This window comes from Peromyscus californicus, unplaced genomic scaffold, assembly GCF_007827085.1.
Source record: "Peromyscus californicus insignis strain IS unplaced genomic scaffold, ASM782708v3 Scaffold_14__1_contigs__length_90479793_seg_2, whole genome shotgun sequence".
Lineage (NCBI taxonomy): Eukaryota > Metazoa > Chordata > Mammalia > Rodentia > Cricetidae > Peromyscus > Peromyscus californicus.
In genome coordinates, this window is record NW_026294436.1 from 19,919,003 (window position 1) to 19,937,517 (window position 18,515).

An 18,515-nucleotide genomic window follows, 5' to 3' on the forward strand; every position below is an offset into this window, starting at 1 on the left:
TAATGTCCTCCCAGCTGCCCACAGGCCTGAGTCTGCCATCTGTCCATACTGCTGCTCTCTGCCCATGGCCAGCCTGGGCCAGGGAGCTTGAAAGAGAGACCAAGCAGAACTTAGCAGGGCTCCTGGGATACCCCCCCCCCCACACACACACACACACACCCTGCATAGAATTCCTTCAACCCATGTTTCTGCTTTATGTTTAATGAAAAGTAATGCCAAAAAAAAAAAAAGATAAATGTTTTTGCTGAAATGAAGTATTCAAAAATTCATTTAGTGTTTGAGAGCACTTGCTGCTCTTACAGAGGACTGGAGTTCAGTTCCTGGTACTCACATCAGGTGGTTCACAACTGCCTCCTTCTAATTAAGGAGATCCCAAACCCTCTTCTGGCCTCAGCAGGCACCCACAAACACACTATATGTACATGCGCTTACACACACACACACACACACACACACACACACACAATTAAAAAGCAGAAAGTTGCCGGGCGGTGGTGGCACACGCCTTTAATCCCAGCACTCGGGAGGCAGAGGCAGGCGGATCTCTGTGAGTTCGAGGCCAGCCTGGTCTACAGCGTGAGTTCCAGGAAAGGCGCAAAGCTACACAAAGAAACCCTGTCTCAAAAAAAAAAAAAAAAAAAGCAGAAAGTTAATTTGGTAGAGAATAGTGCAAAATCCATCATGTAGAAAGAGCTGTCACTTCCATGTGATTCTGGGCACCTTCTGTGTAGTGAGCATTGGCCTGGGTGCCCTGAGGACAGCCATAGTAGCTCCCGGGCAGGCGCTGTTCACGGAGCCGTCTATATCCCTTCATTTAGCCCCATCAGTGACTTCAAATCTGTCACCCCTGTTTTAGAGATAGGCAGATCAAGTCAAGAGAAACAGAGAGCTTGCTGGGTCTCACAGCTCTAAGCGCAGAGGTGGCTGTAGCCAAGGCAGCTGCTTACCTTTTCTCTACAGTAAGTTTCAGAAATAGAGAAGAAGTTGGATGCAAATCCTACCTTCATACAGTTTTGCTCAAGTCAAGAGTTCAGAGCTTCCACAGCTTGAGACTATTAGAAATCAATATGGTGCTGGCCAGAGGTGGTGCACATCTTTAATCCCAGCACTGGGGAGGCAGAGGCAGGCGGATCTCTGTGAGTTCCAGGCCAGCCTGGTCTACAGAGCGAGATCCAGGACAGGCTCCAAAGCGACACAGAGAAACCCTGTCTCAGAAAAAAACCGAACCAACCAACCAAACAAACAAAAGAAATCAATATGGGACACACTGCTTCTACTGCCCAAGGTGTAAGTACAGGAGTGAGCACTGATAGTAATGAGGTTGTGCCTCTGGGCCTCGCTGTGGGCAGGTGTTGGGAACAGAGAGGAAGGAGGTAGCCGTGCAGCGCAGGCCGGTGGGAGCCTGGCCAAGGATGCTCGTCAGCGGCAAGGATACAGGAATAGTAAGACCTGCCTGGAGGGAGACATGGGTAGAAGAGATGTGGTCATGACAGTGCTATCCCCCCAGGTGCGCCGTCACCGCAGCATCCACGAAGTGGACATCTCCAACCTGGAGGCAGCCCTGAGGGCCGAGGAACCTGGTGGCCAGGCCTATGAGACACCACGGGAGGAAATTGCCCGGCTTCGCAAAATGGAGCTGGAACCTCAGCATTATCACGTGGACATCAGTAAGGAGGTGAGTGGATTCAGGATGGGGCTGAGGGAGGGCGGTGGCCAGGGAGGGGGTGCAGGTGGTAACCTCAGGCCCTCCTCCGCAGCTCTCCACTCCAGACAAAGTCCTCATTCCTGAACGGTACATTGACCTGGAACCAGACACCCCCTTGAGCCCCGAGGAGTTGAAGGAGAAGCAGAGGAAAGTGGAGAGGATCAAGACGCTCATTGCCAAATCCAGGTGATAGGCCTAGGCCAGCCTCCATCCCGCTGCCCTCCCTGCACCTAAGTTCCTAGGCTGCTAGATGTCTTGGTGACTGGCACCTTGCCTCCCCGGGGTAGAGAAAATAGAAGCAGTGGCCAAGGGCAGCAGACTGTATCCAGGCTTCGGGCAGAAATGAGGATGCTGCCTCTGGGCCCCAGAAAGACCTGCTGGGCTTGTGCACAAAATGGAGGGTGCCTCAGCTCATCCCTCCCTCCCTTCGAGGCTGCCCCACATGTTCACTTGAACTTTTGAAAATTCGTTTGAAAACATCGAGGGTAGGGATCCCAACAGTCTCGCCAGGGTCTCCCTCGCTCCTAGGGACAGCCTTGCTGGGCACCAGAGGCTGCATACTCAAAGGCCCCTGGCCCTCCCCGCCAACCTCAGCTGCAGACCACCCCAAGCCAATTGGACCATGCTGTCCTCTCCCTCCATGTCTGTGTGTCTGTGCCTCCTCAGTATGCAGAACGTGGTGCCCATCGGCGAGGGGGACTCTGTGGACGTGCCCCAGGACTCAGAGAGCCAGCTGCAGGAGCAGGAGAAGCGGATTGAAATCTCCTGTGCCCTGGCGACCGAGGCCTCCCGCAGGGGCCGCATGCTGTCTGGTGAGAGGGGCTGGGCCTCGCTCCGCCAGGGACGCCAGCTGACCAGGTGTAGGGGAGGAAGTGCAGTGTGCCAGGGGGGGACAGGCTCAGAGAGATGCCAGGTCACCGTCGTGAGCATTCACTAAGCCACTGGGTCTGTGCTAGGCTCAGCACAGAGGGGCCAGAGTGTCTGGCCTCCAGGGGCTCAGCTCTCACGGATGCTCACAGCTGCTTTATAGAGGAGCCGTCAGAGGCTGCAGGGAACTCAGAGCCATCTGCCCCTGGAAAGGCATGGAGAGGAGAAATGGATGGAGCATCCTTGGGAAGCACAGGGCGTGTTTGCCCCCCTATCCGGGTGAGAAGGCCAGGTGTTCAGGTTTCCTCCTGATTTTCTTCCCTGCTCCGTGCAAACAGAACCACGGAAAGGTGACTAAATGGAAAAGCAGCTGAGGACTTGAGAGCCAATCCCTCTCCACGAAAATTCACTAAGAGGAGAGGAGGAAGACGTGGCCTCACACCCGACACAAGAGTTCCACTTAAATGTCATAGTGTTGAGGTCACCGGGATTAACTTCCACAGACTAGAGTAGCATCCCGGAGGAGGGGGATGCAGCCGGCCTTTGAATGAAGGGGAGTCTGTAGGAATGGGAGGGCAGGTAAGGCAGTAGTTAGCTCATCCCCGCATAGTAGGAGCATTTAATTTTGTTTTGTTTTTGAGACAGGGTCTGGCTATGCAGCCCAGCCTTGCCTGGAACTCTCGATCTTCCTGCTTAGGCTCCTGAGTGCTGGGATTATTGGGGTGCACCACCACGGCCACCAGTGAACTTTGGTGACCACAGTTAGGAGGAATGACATGAAATCAGTCACGGCTTAAGGTGGCCAGTAGAAATGAGAGAGGCCAGGTCACAGGCCACAGTTACGGCAGTCCTGACGAGGCAGGAGCACCGTGGAAGGGGTGGTGCTTTGTGTTGGTGACAAACGGCATTCTGAGCCTCCATTTCCTCGCTGGCAAAATCCAAAACACTTACCTTCAGTTCAGACAGTGCAAGGGTCAGAAGCAGCCAGTGGCAGCCCCTCACACAGAGCTGGGGTTTGAGTGCCGTAACAATGGCGGTGCTGGGATGCTGGGATGCTGGGATGCTGGGATGCTGGGATGCTGGGATGCTGGGATGCGGGTAGACCTGTTTGAATCAGTAAGAGCTGGAGCCGCAATGAAGAACCGTCCGTTCTGTCTCTAACTCTCTACATGCACATTACAACCAGAGGGTTGTAATCACAACAAAGAAGACATCAGTTAACCCTCGAGAGCCTGCTGTCATTTAGGGAGTGATGAACTTCAGGATGAAGGGCTGGGAGAGCGCTGTAGGCTGCAGGTGCTCCTGGGACAGGCTCTCCACAGGCTGGCCTGAGTCAGGAGGGACCATCTCCTTTCCTGCAGCTAAGGCAGCCGAACCAGTTTGGTGGCGGCCAGGGAGGCCTCCTCTGACCTCCCCTTACTTTAGTTACTAGTGGAACTTGAACCTAAATTGAACTTGAACCAAAATTCCACATGCTTGGGGCAGAAGGCACTTCCTGTTTCAAGAGGGCAGCACCCCCAGTGCTTAAAAACTTCCCCTCAGGCCTGCCATGCACCTGGCTTTCTCCACTGTTACCCAAAAGCCCAGGTTTCATGAAAACAAACCTCTAGGGCCTATCGAATTTTTCCTGACGACACTTGGGCTTACATTTCAGGGTCTGTGTGCTGAAAGCAAATGGTCACTGTGCTTCTGCCAAAACCCCCAACAATTCAAAAAATGGCTATGGTAGGGCCAGACCTCAGACCTAGCCCGCTGACCCTGCTATCATTGGCCCATGGCCCAGAGGCCCCAGAGCAAGGCTGGTCCTGGGCACATGCAGTGTGGGCGTAGGTTCATACCCAGGACACTAGGAGGGAGAACATCTGGGCATAGGTCCCAAGAACAGCAGGCGTGGCGTATAGAGCTAAAAGGGTGTGTGTTCCGGGGACAGTATAATCAGTGAGGAGTGCTCTGTCTTGCAAGTCTACCTGGCTGCTCCCTGCTGTTCAGTGTGTATCCTGTGAGAAGACGCGGCATTTCTGAATCTGTGCACCTGGCACAGATGTCGTGTACAGCGTCTGTATGTGGTAATGTTTGCAGATGTGTGTCTGTGTGTGTTCAGATGATTGGTATGTAGGTAGAGGGAATGTTTGAGAGCAAATATAGGAACACTCTGTGTGTGTGTGTGTGTGTGTGTGTGTGTGTGTGTGTGTGTGTGTGTGTGTGCGCGCTGAGGCCTATCCCATATGTTGTGCACAGTGTACACTCTGTAGCACTGTGAACAAGTCTGTGTACAAGGTGAGAGATGAAAGATGTATGTGGCTACTCACGCACGCAGATGTGCATACATTGTAGTACCACACCTGTCCAATATGTACTTGCTACACATCTGAAGTTAACTTGCTTCAGTGGATATAGTCTTAATATATGCTTAGCATGTCTGTTTCCTTAGAGAGATAATATTCACATAACCACCTTTTTCTTCCTCAGTTACTGCTCTCAATACCCTTATGCTCCTGACTTCTGTTGAAGGCATTTCCCTGAGGAGCTGCAATCCCTCCGTGTGGCTCTCTCTGTAACTAAGTGTGATCTCTGTAACTTACATGTTATCTCTACTTTTCATAAAAGGGGTTCTCTTCACGTGTCCTTCTTAGAGCTGCACCTCTTCCTCCCCCTTTTCCAGCCCCCATTTCCAATCTGTGGGTCAGAACGCAGATAGGTCAAGACCTATTAGAATTGTGAATAACAATGCCTGGACTCCACAGGACTCTGCATGTCGGTTGCAAGAGCCTCATTAGGCAGATGTTATAACATCTGTTTGGCTTCCCAGGGAGTCTTCTTGCCTACTTGCTGGGTTTTTGACTGAGTCTGAACATAGCCCATAAGTCACCCTCCTCCTTTGGTGATACGGACATGCACATGAATGTGTTGGAAAGCATTTGTGAGTGTTTTTGCCTATGATGGGACAAGGCTGTCGTGTCGTATGGAAACACTGAGGCTTGGACATGCACAAACACATATTCAAGTTGTGTAAAATGAGTGTCACTGTGTGATGCTTTCAGAATCCCAGGCACAAATGGCATTATGTGAGGCAGACATGATCTCACATCCACCTGAGCAACCTGGGCTATGAACACACAGGGGACACAGCAATAATAGGAGCCGAATGGGCCCTGTGCTGCACTGGTGAAGTCAGAGGAGGTGATGCCTGGGTGGGGAGCCAGGACCTAGAAGTTTAGGGTCACATCTTGGAAATGCAGCGTGACTCACGGCTGAGGTCTGGTTCTTCTCTGAGCCCAAGCGAGGACCTCCTGCCATCCTCTGCCTTGGCTGTCCTGAGGATGTGCGAGCGTCCAGTGGCCACTTAGTGGACTCTCCGTGTTCTTGTCTTTTCCCCTTCTGCTGGTCTTCCCATGAAAGAATGATGATAGGGTAAAATCTCATCAGTTCAAAGGTCACGGCTTTAAAGTCCAAAGGGATTTTTCTCGAGCAGACTGAAGGTCCTCTGCTGGGTTGGTCAGAGCGGCGCCTCTCGTGATCGTGGATGTTGCATCTGAGCCCTTGGTCACACCAAAGTTGACAGAGATCAGGAAGCCATGTTCTTTGGAAACGATTATCATGGTGGCTGTCCTGCTGTGAAGTGGTGACCTGATGCTGTGGACTGGTGTGATTTTACTGCACTATTCATCATTATCATGAGGGAAAGTGCCATAGATGGTGTGAAGTGACTCCCCTTCATTCTGTCCTGCACCGAGTAGGAATATATGACTCTCCCAGTGTGGATGGGAAGGGAGTCTTTGTCCCAGAATGGGGTTCAGCCTCATGCACCATCACACCCTGGTTCTTAGCAGAGCCTGTGTTGGTCCAGGTCTCCTCCCGGGTGGGGCCTCACTAGCCTCCATGGCACCCTGGGGGATAAAGACAGCTTCGCCTCTGCTTGAGCAAGCTCCCCAGCCCAGCTCTTCTCTCTCTGCTTGCCTCCCTGTCTTGCTTCCTGCCCAGGGAGTGGCCTCGCTTGCTCTGGGTGCCCAGGCTCCTCCCCAGTACCCTTTGTCCTCTATTCACGGCCCTGTTCATTTCTGTTTCCAGTGCAATGTGCCACCCCAAGTCCTCCCACCTCCCCTGCTTCCCCGACTCCACCAGTCAACCCCCTATCGTCTGAACGCCCACGGGGCGCCGACAGCAGCCATACCATGCGGGTCTGAGCTCTGACGTAAGCACTTTTCTACTGTATCTCATGCACCCCAGGGAGGGAGGGCCCTTCCCTCACCCCCACTGAGTCATCTACACCCTCCCATCGCTTCTCCCCACCCCGGTACCCTGCGCTCAGTGTCCCCTCCATTTGTCCGCTTCAGCCACCGATGTCTCCGAGCGGTACTGGCTGCAGGTGGCTGGCCACGCTGCTGCTTAGATATGACGATGCCAGGGACTCACTCTGCTTCTTTGCAAGCAGAAGGGAATGGTGCAAAGTCCACACCTGTCTGCTGCTCGGGGAAAGTTACTTCCCTGGCCCCTGCCTCTGCTCCTGCCACCCTAGACTTCCCATCTGCTCACCAGCTTCCATCTCTCGAGATCCATGGCAATCCTGCCGCAGAACCCTAAGAAGCCCCTAGAAGCTGTGTCCCCCCCTCCAGGACTCTAATGTAGCTGAGGGCGGTGCTAGAACCTAGCCTTGTTCTTCCCTCCCCTGGCAGCACAGTTTGTGTTAGGAATGGGAGAGGGCCCGTCTTCTTCCCCTCCCTTCCGCTCTCTCCAGGGTGGGGAAGGGATGGCTCCTCAGCTCTTTGTGATGAAGCTTCCTACTCCCTAGAGAAGCTGCCTGTCCCCGTGAAACATGGTAGGCCCGTGTTCTCTTCTCACCCGCTTCTCTTTTTTCTAGTGCAAGCCCTGGCTGAGGCCAACGCTGTGAAGCTCCACAGGGCCACCTTCTGATAGCACATCCGGGACTCCGGCTCCTCATCCTGGCCTCCTGCCCTTGCACCCAGCGTGGGAATGCCCCGGGGAGCCAGGCTGGGGGCCAGGCCTGCTTCAGAAAGGAGCATGGATGCCTTGAAAGCCACATCTGCTGCCCGTGTCCTGAAGCCTGTACCGTCATGCCGTAGTTCTCAGGCAAAGACCTGGGATGCAAGGCCAAGGTGTCATCCTCTCTGATGCCCCAGTCACAGGGAGTTCAAGTGCGGTTCCGGATGGTATTGTGTGGCCCTCTTGCACCATAACCTGATGGAGAGCGTGTCCTGGTGGGGAGCAGGCCCTCAGCTATGGGTGAGGACTGGAAGTGAAGACAAGACAGGCCGTCTGCCCCTTGGAACCCACACAACACAGTGAGAGGCCAGCTCTTGCCATCGGCTTCCTCCCCTTTGGTCCCAGCTGCCTCAGCGATGCCCAGGGCTTTGACACAGCGATGCGGATGGGTTTCCCTGGAGACCAGCTCTGCCCTGCTTGAGCCAAAGAGAAGATGATGAGCGCCAGGGGGCGGCCCCCGGGTTCCTGGAGGGGTCAGGTGTGGTGTGGATAGAGGACAGCAGGTCTGCGCGGTGTCTGAGGGCAAGTTGGAAGTGGGAGCGGACGGAAGAGGAGAGAGGCTTGGAGACTGAAGGGAGGGGAAGTCGGATGCTTTCCACAAGCGATGGGGATGTAAGGGAGGAGGGGAAACGGGAAGGGAGAGTAGGAATGTCTTCCCTAGAGCGGAGCCTTAGGTTAGTGCCAAGCAGAGGGCCTGACTGTCGCCTCTGTACTTTCACATCTTCCTCAGGAGCGGGTGGCCCAGGAGGACTCGCCGGGCACATGTCAGCCCCAGCTGAGGTGCTTGGTAGGAAGGTGTGGAGGAGGGGAGTGTTAGGGTGAGACAGCCTGGGAGATGGTCCATCTGTGTCGAGGCCTGCTGTTCATCTCTCTCCTAGGGTCATGGGCAGAGAGGACTGTCTTACTGTCTGTCTATCTGTCGTCTGTCTGTCAGTCAGCCTTGGGGCCTTACCTAGCCAGTTTCTTGACCCACTCAAACCTGGAGAGTACTGTGGGCCCGCTGAGGGTTAGCCCTAGGAGGAGGGAATGGGGATTTAAATGTGAGGCCAGGCTCTGGGTCCTTACTCATCTCAGGCATCCAGAGCAGGACCAGAGGCTGGGCTTTCTTATAACCCACCTACCTAGGGAGGACAGGACAGGGAGAGACAGGAAGGGAGTATAGTCTTTCTCTATTCTACCTACCTTGAGTGAATGTAGCCAGAGAGCGGTGAAGGAAGGCCAGCTGCAGACACCAGTCTCCAGGCCCGCCCTGCCAGACTTGCTGCCCAGAGACTTCAGCCTGAGCATCAGCGGTCCCAAGATACAACTGCATCATCTCCCGTCGATTCATCACTGCTCCTTCGTGGTTGGGACAGTTACTAGTTTATATGCAAGTAAAGACGACCGTTCATTCCACAAATACTAGTCAAGCACTTTTTGTGTGCCAGGTACTGGTGTTCTAGGTGCTTAGGAGATTGTCTTGCTTCTGAGGGACTCTGGATCGCAGGATTCCACCTGTATGCACCCTGTCAGGCCTGGAAAGTGCTCCTCGGTGACATTCCCTGTCCACACACAGTCCAAGCACCCCAAACCTGCCCTTTCTTCCTTAAAGACTGGTAGGTGGGATTAGCTCCCAGGTTAGCTCTCTCCCCATACCCTCTTTCACAAGAAACAGAGTTTTGAGGGCTTTCCTGTCTTCGTCTCTCCTTTTTTAAAAAAGTGGTATTTTTAGAAATACACACAAAATACCAAGAAACGTCTGGGCCTCTTCCACCACTCATCCCGTATTTCATAAAGCTGGCTCTTTATGTTGCTTTACATGCCTTAATATATGTTTTATGGAAGTGATCATGTCATAGATATCCATGTAATATATATATACATCTATATCTATTTGTCTGGATGTCAATCCTTTCTCAACTCCCTCCCAGACCTGTTTTCTGTCCATGCCATTCTTAGCATGTTGAAACCACACCCCCTGCCTTTTGATCCAAAGAAGGAGAGAGGAAAGATTTATTTTAAGGCAGACCTATTTGTGCTTTTGTTTAAGAGCAGATCTATTTTCAAAATGTGCAATGTCTGAAAGGGATTGGTGACGTGCAAGGAGACCGAGGTGACTGTCCCTAGTCTGGGTCTATGCCCTCCCCTCTGCCCCATGTCTTCCTTCCCCTTGCCCAGTCATCAGAAAGGGCTGGTCCCCAGGCTCCTCCCAGCTGCATCCTGCAGGAGCAGGACATTTCTTTGCAAGTCCTGGTCTAAGAACTTGATTTCACTGTCAACTTTGGAAGGCAGCCCAAGGGTTGTCAGGCATGTGGGTCTCCTGAAGGAAATGTTTGACTGCAGACATGCAGTCCTCACACGGGCCCCTGGACCGCCTCCCCTCATCCCTCTGTGAGAAAAGGCCAGCAGGTTGCTGGCAGCAGACGCTAGCTAGCCAGTTTGAAGGATGTCAGTCACAAGGTGAAGCCCAGAGAAAGTGGCTTGGGATCTTCTGTGTTCTTTGGTGAATACAATGAGTTCCCAGGCCTCTCATACACTTTCTCCGGAGCCCACTCTGTGCACGCTGGTTTCCCTCTAGGACTTTCCTTTCTGGGAGTCATTACAGCACATTGGTCTAGCATCCAGCCTCATTCTTGGCTGGGGAGGGCTCCACAGCCAATGTCACATCTCAGTCTTTCCCAAGAAGAAAGGCTCCGTGCTTTGACAGGCTGTGGGCTTGAGTTCTGGCCTGTGCTAGCTCAGCCTTCCAAACTTGCTTTCTGACAGGTGAAGTGAGCAAGGAGGTTCTAGCCTTACAAGGATTTGGGCAGGATGGAGACTTCACCCCAGATCTGAAATGATGTGTTTGGGAATTTTACAACACTTCTGGCCAGCCTTTGATACCTGATCTCCAACTCTGGCATTTTTGGCCCTCTTCCCAGCCTCGAGTCTCTTGCTATGAATGAACAGGGCCCAGACATAAGCCTGGGGCTAGGCACCCCTTCTGGGGAAAGTCCTGGCTACCCGCATAGGGCCTTCCCAATTCACGCATTACCTCCACCACCAAAAACCAAGAGGCTGCGATCAAATACTGCTACTGTCACTTTAAAGACTTCTGAGGGAGCAAGCTTGCAAGCAGCAGGTCTGCTCTCCTGCCTTTATGGAAGGCATGTTCTTGGAGGCAGGGCTACTACTGCAAGATGGAATCCTTTCCTTTCCCATTAGGCACCCTCCTCCTGGCAGCTCTTAAAACTAAGAAAAATACTATATATAAATATATATATACATATCTATTTATGCACATATTTGGGGCCAATTTGATTTGCTAGTGTTAGACAATAAACCATACAAGGAAATTTATGATCTCAGTGTCTTTATTTAGTATGAAAGTGACCTTAGACAAAGTTAAGGTTAGATGAAGAGTGTCTCTGTTGGGACCACACGGCCGTAGCATCCCCTGAGCATTCGTCTAGCCGATCATTGTCCCCCAGAGAAGGGGCGCCTGACTAAGGTAGGTGAGAGCTTGCTCCCTCCTTTCGGTGGCAATCTTACTAGATTAGATACTAAAGAACCCCAATGAGCCGTGCATTTGTACCCTGCAAGTTTGTATAAACCAATACCGGAAATAAAACGACTGGTTTGTACCCATGGTGTGTGTGTCCTTCTCCGCGTGCCTGTTGGCCTTTGCTGCCCTGCCCTCAGGGTCCCACAGATTACAGACTTGATGGGAAAAGGAAGCAGGGCTGGGACAGGCACAACACCGGTGACAGCTCTTCCTGTCACCCGCTCGCCTGCGCCTCTCAGCTTCACAGTAGAGTGTGTGTCTTCAGCCCGGAGCTGGGGTGGTGGCGGGCTAACCTCATCAGACTGAGGTTTGTGTAATGGAAGCGTCAGATGCTCCACAGGCGCTTTCCCTGGTCTGCCTCTGACATGGATGGTAGGATCGTAGCAGAAAAGAAGATCCCAACCTTTCTCAGTTGCTGCACAATGCTCTATGGCTGTTTTAGGGCATGGAGGGGTGTGTGTGTGTGTGTGTGTGTGTGTGTGTGTGTGTGTGTGTGTGTGTGTGTGTGTGTGTGTGGTTGTTGGTGGGGACCAGAAAGAGCGCCTCAGTTCTCTAAGCTAAGCCCTTTGGCATTTGCTGAGTGTGAAGATTTCTCCATTGGAAATCTTGAGTGAGGAGTGGCTCAAACCAACTAAAGCTGGGCATGATGCATACCTGTGATCCCAGCACATGGAAGCAGAGGTTGGAGGATTGGAAGTTCCAGGCCAACCTGGGCTACATAGAGAGACCCTGTCTTCAAAACAAACCAACCAGGCAGTTACCTTTAAAGTTGTCACACCCTGTTCTCATCCCTATAGCCTGAGTAGGGATGTTCTTTTTAACAGGCACTATAGGTGGGTGACATCCTCAGGAGAGCTGGTATTATCAGTGAATCAGAAAGAGTTGGGACCAAACATGGGCTTAAGGCAGATACCTTTGGGCAGGTGAAGTAGCACACACGTAGCATCACAGCACTTGAGGCAGGGGGATCATGAGTTGGAGGTCAGCCTATATAGCAAGACCCTGTCTCCAGAACAAAACAAAACAATAAAACAAAAATTCGCGGAGCTGGAGAGATGGCTCAGTGGTTATAAACACTTGCTATTCTTGCAGAGGACCCAGGTTCAATCTCCAGCACCCACATGGTAGCTCACAATTGTCTGTAACTCCAGTTCCAAAGAATCAAATGCTCTCTTCCTTCTAACCTCCATGAACACCAAGCATGCCTGCAGTTCTCACACATACAAGCAAAATACACACTAAAATAAAAATAAATCTTTTTTTTAGTATGCTGAAATTTCAAGTTTATTAAAATATAAGTTCAAGAAGTCATAGGTTGCTAGTGATCACCTGTCAGGAGAGCGGGCCTTGAACCTTGTAAGGTACTATAAAAATAAATCTTAAACAAACACAATTCAGGACAGGAGTGATAACTCTGTAGTTTAAAAGTTGTTCCTCCAGAGGACCTGAGTTAGATTCCCAGCACCCACATCAGGTGGCTCACAATGGCCTGTAACCCCACCTTCAGGGGATCTAGTGCTCTCTTCTAGCCTCTGCAGGTACACACACACACACACACACACACACACACACACACACACACACACACACACTAAATCTTTTTTAAAACATTCAGACTGAAAGGAAGACCCCTCTGAGGAGATGGGTGTGCATAGGAGAGCTGGTCACTTTCTGAACCCCGAGCCTCCATCTGCAACCCCCATTAGACCAGAGCCAGTGACAGGCACCTGCTGGGAATTCTGCAGTCATGAAGGTCCACCTAGTATCACCGGCTCCACAAACAAGAGCGGCCCCTCTCATGGGATGAAGATGCCCAGCAGTTTCCAGGGGCAGCCTCCTTCCTCCTGCTCAGATGAACCCTCCACCCATGCCAGGTTGGGTGTGTAAAGGGGGCAGTCAGGAAACGGAACAAAAGCCTCTGTAGCACGCCCTTGCAGAGTGCTGCTCTGGAACTGTGCATATGATTGTTTATTTCTTAGGTGTGGTGGGTCATGCAGACTCCACACCCTGTTAGCCTATCCCCAACCCCTTGATCTCTCTGGACCAGTGGTTCTCAACCTTCCTAACGCTGCAACCCTTTAATGCAGTTCCTCATGTTGTGGTGACCCCCACAACCATAAAATTATTTCATTGCTACTTCATAGTGGCTGTAATTTTGCTACTGTTATGACTTGTAATGTAAATATCTGTGTTTTCTGATGGTCTTAGGAGACTCCTGTGAAAAGGGTCGGTCGACTTCCGAAAGGGTCACGACCCACATGTTGAGAACCACTGGTCTAGCACCTCCAGTGTGGTGCGGTGCTGAGGTGTTCTTGGCACAACGATCTGGACAGGTGACTGGATTCTGCAACCTTGGATCCTCATCTGACGACAGTGATTATTCCTAAGAAGTTCTTGAGAAAAAAGGAAAAATGAAAAAAAGTGGATGAAAAGGCACTTTGAAAACTTGAATTCATTTATAGTCATGACAGAGTGGAGTGGTGACATTGAGAATGTCCCTGAGATACCTGCAGGGCATGATGACTGGACAGGTGAATGTCTAGCCTATGGCCTTTGCTGGAAGATGCGCTGCCTGGCCAGCCTCTGGGGGGCGGGGGGGGACGGGGGGGGACCTCTCTCTCCTGCCCCAGAGAGTAAGTGCATCGCTGTTTCCCCTCAGTGGCTAGTGGAGAAGGCAGCCACAGGCTGAGGAACAGCCTGGCCTTCTGTGGCCAGACCCTTCCTAGGGTTGCCTTTGTGAAATGCCCTCCCCAAGAGGGAGGACTGTGGACATCCAGCTCCAGTGTCTGGAAAATCGTGCCAGGGAAAGGACACTTCAGGGCTCACTTGTCCCAGGTCCCCAGGGATCTGTGATGGGAATGATGACAGATAATATTCCTAGCTGATGTCTGATACCTTTGGGGAGCAGTTTAGAGCCACACTTTTTAGGTATAACAGCCTATTAATAGAAGACCAGTAATAGCAATAGTAATTAATATAACTATTAGAATACTAATAGCAACAACTCATTGAGTGCTTACTGTGGGAAAGGTACCCACTATGCACAGGTATATAGCTACTCAGTAATGCTCATGATACCCCCTACATGAAATTCTTAGCCAAGAAACTGAGGCACAGAAATTTTAAATAGAAAGATCTCATGACCTTAGAGCTCACGGGTTTTAATGGCTGCCATACTCCCCCTAGTGGCTGTCTAGAAGATTTTTTAAGAGAGCCTTGGGTTTTCTAAGGAATGGGCGGCAAAACTCTTGCTAGCTTTAAACGGCTGCGCTGCACAGAACAGACTTCCAGAACAAGACTTGCCCCGGTTCCCCGCAAACCACCTTAGAGTGTATGCCTGGACCAAACTCACTTCTTGTATAAGCTCGCCCTACGTCCGTTCATCAAACTACTGAAAAGTTTGCGTGAGGTTTTAAGCTTTTGAGAATAAGTTTCATGAACAGCTCGGCAAGGTTATTATGAAGAATCTTAAGTGGAATAAGACGTAGTCTCAAAATTATCAAATAACCCATTCTGTGTATTGGCCGCACACGTATTTTAACAGTTCGTGCAACTGAGGGTTCTTTCAAGGCTGTGTTGCTGAAGAGCAAAGAAACCGGCTGCAAGTGTCCGCCAGAGGTGAGCCCAGCCCCAGGAATCACTAAGAGCTCCCTTAAACGGGGGTCTCATAGCAAAAGCTTTGGGGAATTATTTCAGGGGCTTGAGAGACTGCTCAGTGGGTCAAAGTGTGTACTGCTCTTTCAGAGGACCCAGATTTGGTTCCTAGCACCCACATCAGACAACTCACAATGCCAGCTCCACAGCATCCTGTTCCATGGGTACCTGCAGTCATGTGCACACATAGACACACCCAAGGGCATACACTTAATTAAAAACAATCATGTAAAAAAAAAAAGCCAGGCATGGTGGCACACTCTTTAATCCCAGCACTCAGGAGGCAGAGGCTGGAGGACCTCTGTGAGTTCCAGGTCAGCCTGGTTTACATATCAAGTTTGAGGACAGCCAGTGCTATATAGTGAGACCCTGTCTCAAAAAAAAAAAAAAAAAAAAACCTACTAAAAAAATCATTTCATTTCATGTTTTTGCCATTCTTTACATTTCCATTTATTTATTTATTTATTTTACTTATGTATTTATTGGTTTTGTTTTTTGGTGTTTGAAGGCATGGCTGTCTTGGAACATGTAGACCAGGCTGGCCTCAAACTCACAGAGACCTGCCTGCCTCTGCCTCCCGAGTGTTGGGATTAAAGGTGTGCGCCTAAATTTTCTGTTGTGTGCAGAGGTCAGACAATTGTGTGGAGTCTGTTCTCTCCCTCCGACTTTACGCGGGTTCCACAGCGCCTTTATCTGCTGAGCCATCTTTCCAGCCCTGATTCCTGAAATGTTTTAAGTTTTGTGTAAATGTCGGTTTTCCTCTCTTTCTCCGACACTGTCCCCAGGATCCACTTGTGATTACTTTTTCTCAGTCCATTCATGGTTGCCCATTGATCTTTGGAAATGGAGATCCGGTGAAGCCATTTAAATCCACCAGGATTGGCATTTCATGCCAGACGTGTGTCTGAGATCCCTCACGAGCCCATTGGCGTTGTGACAATGACCTCACACAGCCCACTTCCCGGCAGGCTCCACAGGCTTCTTCACCCTGCTTTGTCTCTGAGGTACCCCTCTTTTCCATTCGAGGTCACTTCCCTGTTCCTCATGCTAGATATAAATGACCCGGGTTCTCTTCTTATCCGACACAGATATTTTGTGGGTTTCTTTGTTTGCGGTGCTGGGGAATGGAATCTAGAGCCAGGAACCAAATCTAGAGACCTGGGCATGTCAGGCAAGCGTTCTACCACTGTGTGATTCATAGGTCCGGCCGTTTATAATTAATTTTTAAATTTTTATTATTTTATGTGCATGAGAGTTTTGTACGTGTGTATGTCTGTGCACCATGTGTGTGCAGTGCACAGAAGCCTGAAAAGAATATTGGATCCCCTAGAATTGGGGTTACAGACAGTTGTGGGTCACCATGTGGGTGTTGGGAATTGAACCCAGGTCCTCTGGAAGAGCAGTCAGTGCCCTTAACTGCTGAGCCATCTCTCCAGTCCTGGATCCAGCCCTTTAAATATAAATAAATAAATATGTATATTTTGGGATTATAATTACATCATCCCCACCCAACCTTCCCTTTCATCCCTCCAAATACTCCCATGATCCCCCTCCTTGCTCTTTTTCAAATTCATGATCTCTTTTTTCAATAACTGTTGCTACACACACACACACACACACACACACACACACACACACACACACACTCTCCTAAACACAGAAGAACAACCTGCTCTCAGTCTGTATAATGTTACTTGTGTATTTCAGAGCCGAGCATTTGGTACTGAATAATCAACCGGTGTGCTCTTCCCTGGCAGACTATGTCCCCCACTCTCAGCATTTCTTAGTTGCCTGTAGTTCTTGGTGTGGGGTTGAGGCCTCCTGGCCTTTCCCCCTCCATCCATGTTAGCATGTCTGTTGATGTTGTCCTTGCTCAGCTCCTTCTGGGGCAGTGATGTTGGTGAGACTTTATGGGTGTAGCTTCTGACATTCCTAGGAGACACAATCTCATAGCAAACTCTCTTACACCACCACCACCACCCCCAACTCCAAAATGTTCTCTGAGCCTTAAGGATTGGGAGTTGTTTTGTAGACATATCCACTGGGACTGGACTCCACAACTCTGCATTTGATTGGTTGTGGCTTTCTGCAACAGTCTCCATCTGTTGCAAAGAGAAGTTTCCTTGATGCAGAGTGAGGACTACACTTCCCAGGGTAGACCCTGGAGAAGGAGTCTTTTCAATTATTTTATTTTGAGACGTGGTCTCATTTAACTGTTAAGGCTGACCTCGAACTCTAACCCTGGGAGGCCTTGAACATGTGATCCTCTTGCCTCAGCCTACAGAGTAGCTGGAGTGACAGGTCTGCATGGGTCCTAGTATCAGGTTTCAGTTTCGTGCCTACTCTCCACTATTGGGGGTGGTAGGTTGAAGAAATGATCTCACTAGATAGTACAGGTTGACCCTACACTCACTGTGTAGCCCAGGCTGGCCTCAAATTTGAGCTCCTCCTGTCTCAGTCTCCTGACGTTAGAATGAGATTACAGACCTGTGCCACCATGCTTTACCTGTTTACTTATGTACATGAGGGCTTTCCTTTCTGTATAAAATGACTTAAGGTTATTTGTTATTTGTTTTTGTATTTGAGAAAAGGTCCCACGAGGTAGCCTTGACTAGTCTGTCACTCACTGTGTAGACCAGGCTAGACTCCAATCCAAAGAGAACCTACCTCTGCCTCCTGAGTGATGGAATTAAAGGTGGGTACCACCACACCCAGCTTGACCTCTGTTTTCTATTTTTTTTAAATTCAGACACTTGTTATGCATAGTACAAGTGTCTGCCTGTTCATGGGCATCGTGTTCTATTTTTTTTTAATTTTATGTATTTATTTAGTGTGTCTATCTTTCTATGTCTGTCTCTGTCTGTCTCTGCCACGAGGAATTACAGGCAGTTGCCAGCAGCCTGACATGGGTGCTGAGAACTGAACCCGGGTCCTCTGGAAGAGCAAGAAGTGTTCTTAACCACTGAACCATCTCTCCAGTCCCACATGCATGTCCTTGAAGGCCTTGTCTGAGCTTTTGTATACTGAGAGACACCATGTCTCACAAATGATTCTTGTGTTCCTTTCTAGTGTGGCTTTGAGTTCTCAGATGGTATTTGGGTATCGGTCATGTCATCTGAGAGCTTCATGTTGGGATCAGGGACACATTATAAAAGGGGAGCTCATCACAGCTCCCTTTAAAATGGGGCAAAGGTTGTCAGAAACCATCTGGCTCTTCTCTTGTTTTAAAATGTATCTTATGTGTATAAGTGTTTGTCTGTATGTATGTGTACTGTATACATACCTGGTGCATGCTGAGACCAGAATAGAGACTTGGATCCCCTGGATTACACAAGGCTGTGAGTCACCATGTAGATGCTGGGAACCAAAGTTGGGTCCCTTCAGGATCAGCAAGAGTTTGTAACTGCTGAGCTAGCCTTGAGGCCCCCATCTGCCTCTTCTTCAGGCTCACAGAGCAAGGAAGGATGCACCCATGTCTACCCAGCTGCAGAGTGGATTGACACAGGTTCCCTAACTGTCCAGTCTTCTCCTAAGACCAGGTCTCCACCAGCTCAATCTCACCACCCCTCAGGGCTGTGTTGAGGAAAGGAAGTAGGAGTCTCTGCTGCCCAACTCCATGCGGCACCTGTACCCTTGCTGTATAAATCTGACTCCCCTTAGGTATGCTATAGGCTTTACTTAGATGAGTCTGGGTCCTTAGCATCTCTCATATGTACTAGCACAAAGCCAAAACAAACAAACAAACAAAAACCAAACAGACAAGCA

At 50.4% G+C, this 18,515-nt stretch overlaps 1 protein-coding gene across 17 annotated transcripts in view; it reads left to right on the plus strand.

Moving 5' to 3' along the window:
* Nucleotides 1-11,175, plus strand: part of Plekha6 (pleckstrin homology domain containing A6) — a 141,873-nt gene extending 130,698 nt beyond the window's left edge. For 15 of the 17 annotated variants that reach the window (XM_052736943.1, XM_052736947.1, XM_052736944.1 and 12 more), the window contains 5 exons: nt 1,508-1,675; nt 1,758-1,891; nt 2,372-2,517; nt 6,641-6,764; nt 7,431-11,175. In XM_052736943.1, the coding sequence (XP_052592903.1) occupies nt 1,508-1,675; nt 1,758-1,891; nt 2,372-2,517; nt 6,641-6,756 (564 nt within the window). In that variant the 3' untranslated portion in view covers nt 6,757-6,764; nt 7,431-11,175. The remainder of the gene's footprint in view (nt 1-1,507; nt 1,676-1,757; nt 1,892-2,371; nt 2,518-6,640; nt 6,765-7,430) is intronic. The other 2 variants (XR_008217897.1, XM_052736946.1) reach the window with 2 other exon arrangements.
* Nucleotides 11,176-18,515: the final 7,340 nt, after the last annotated feature.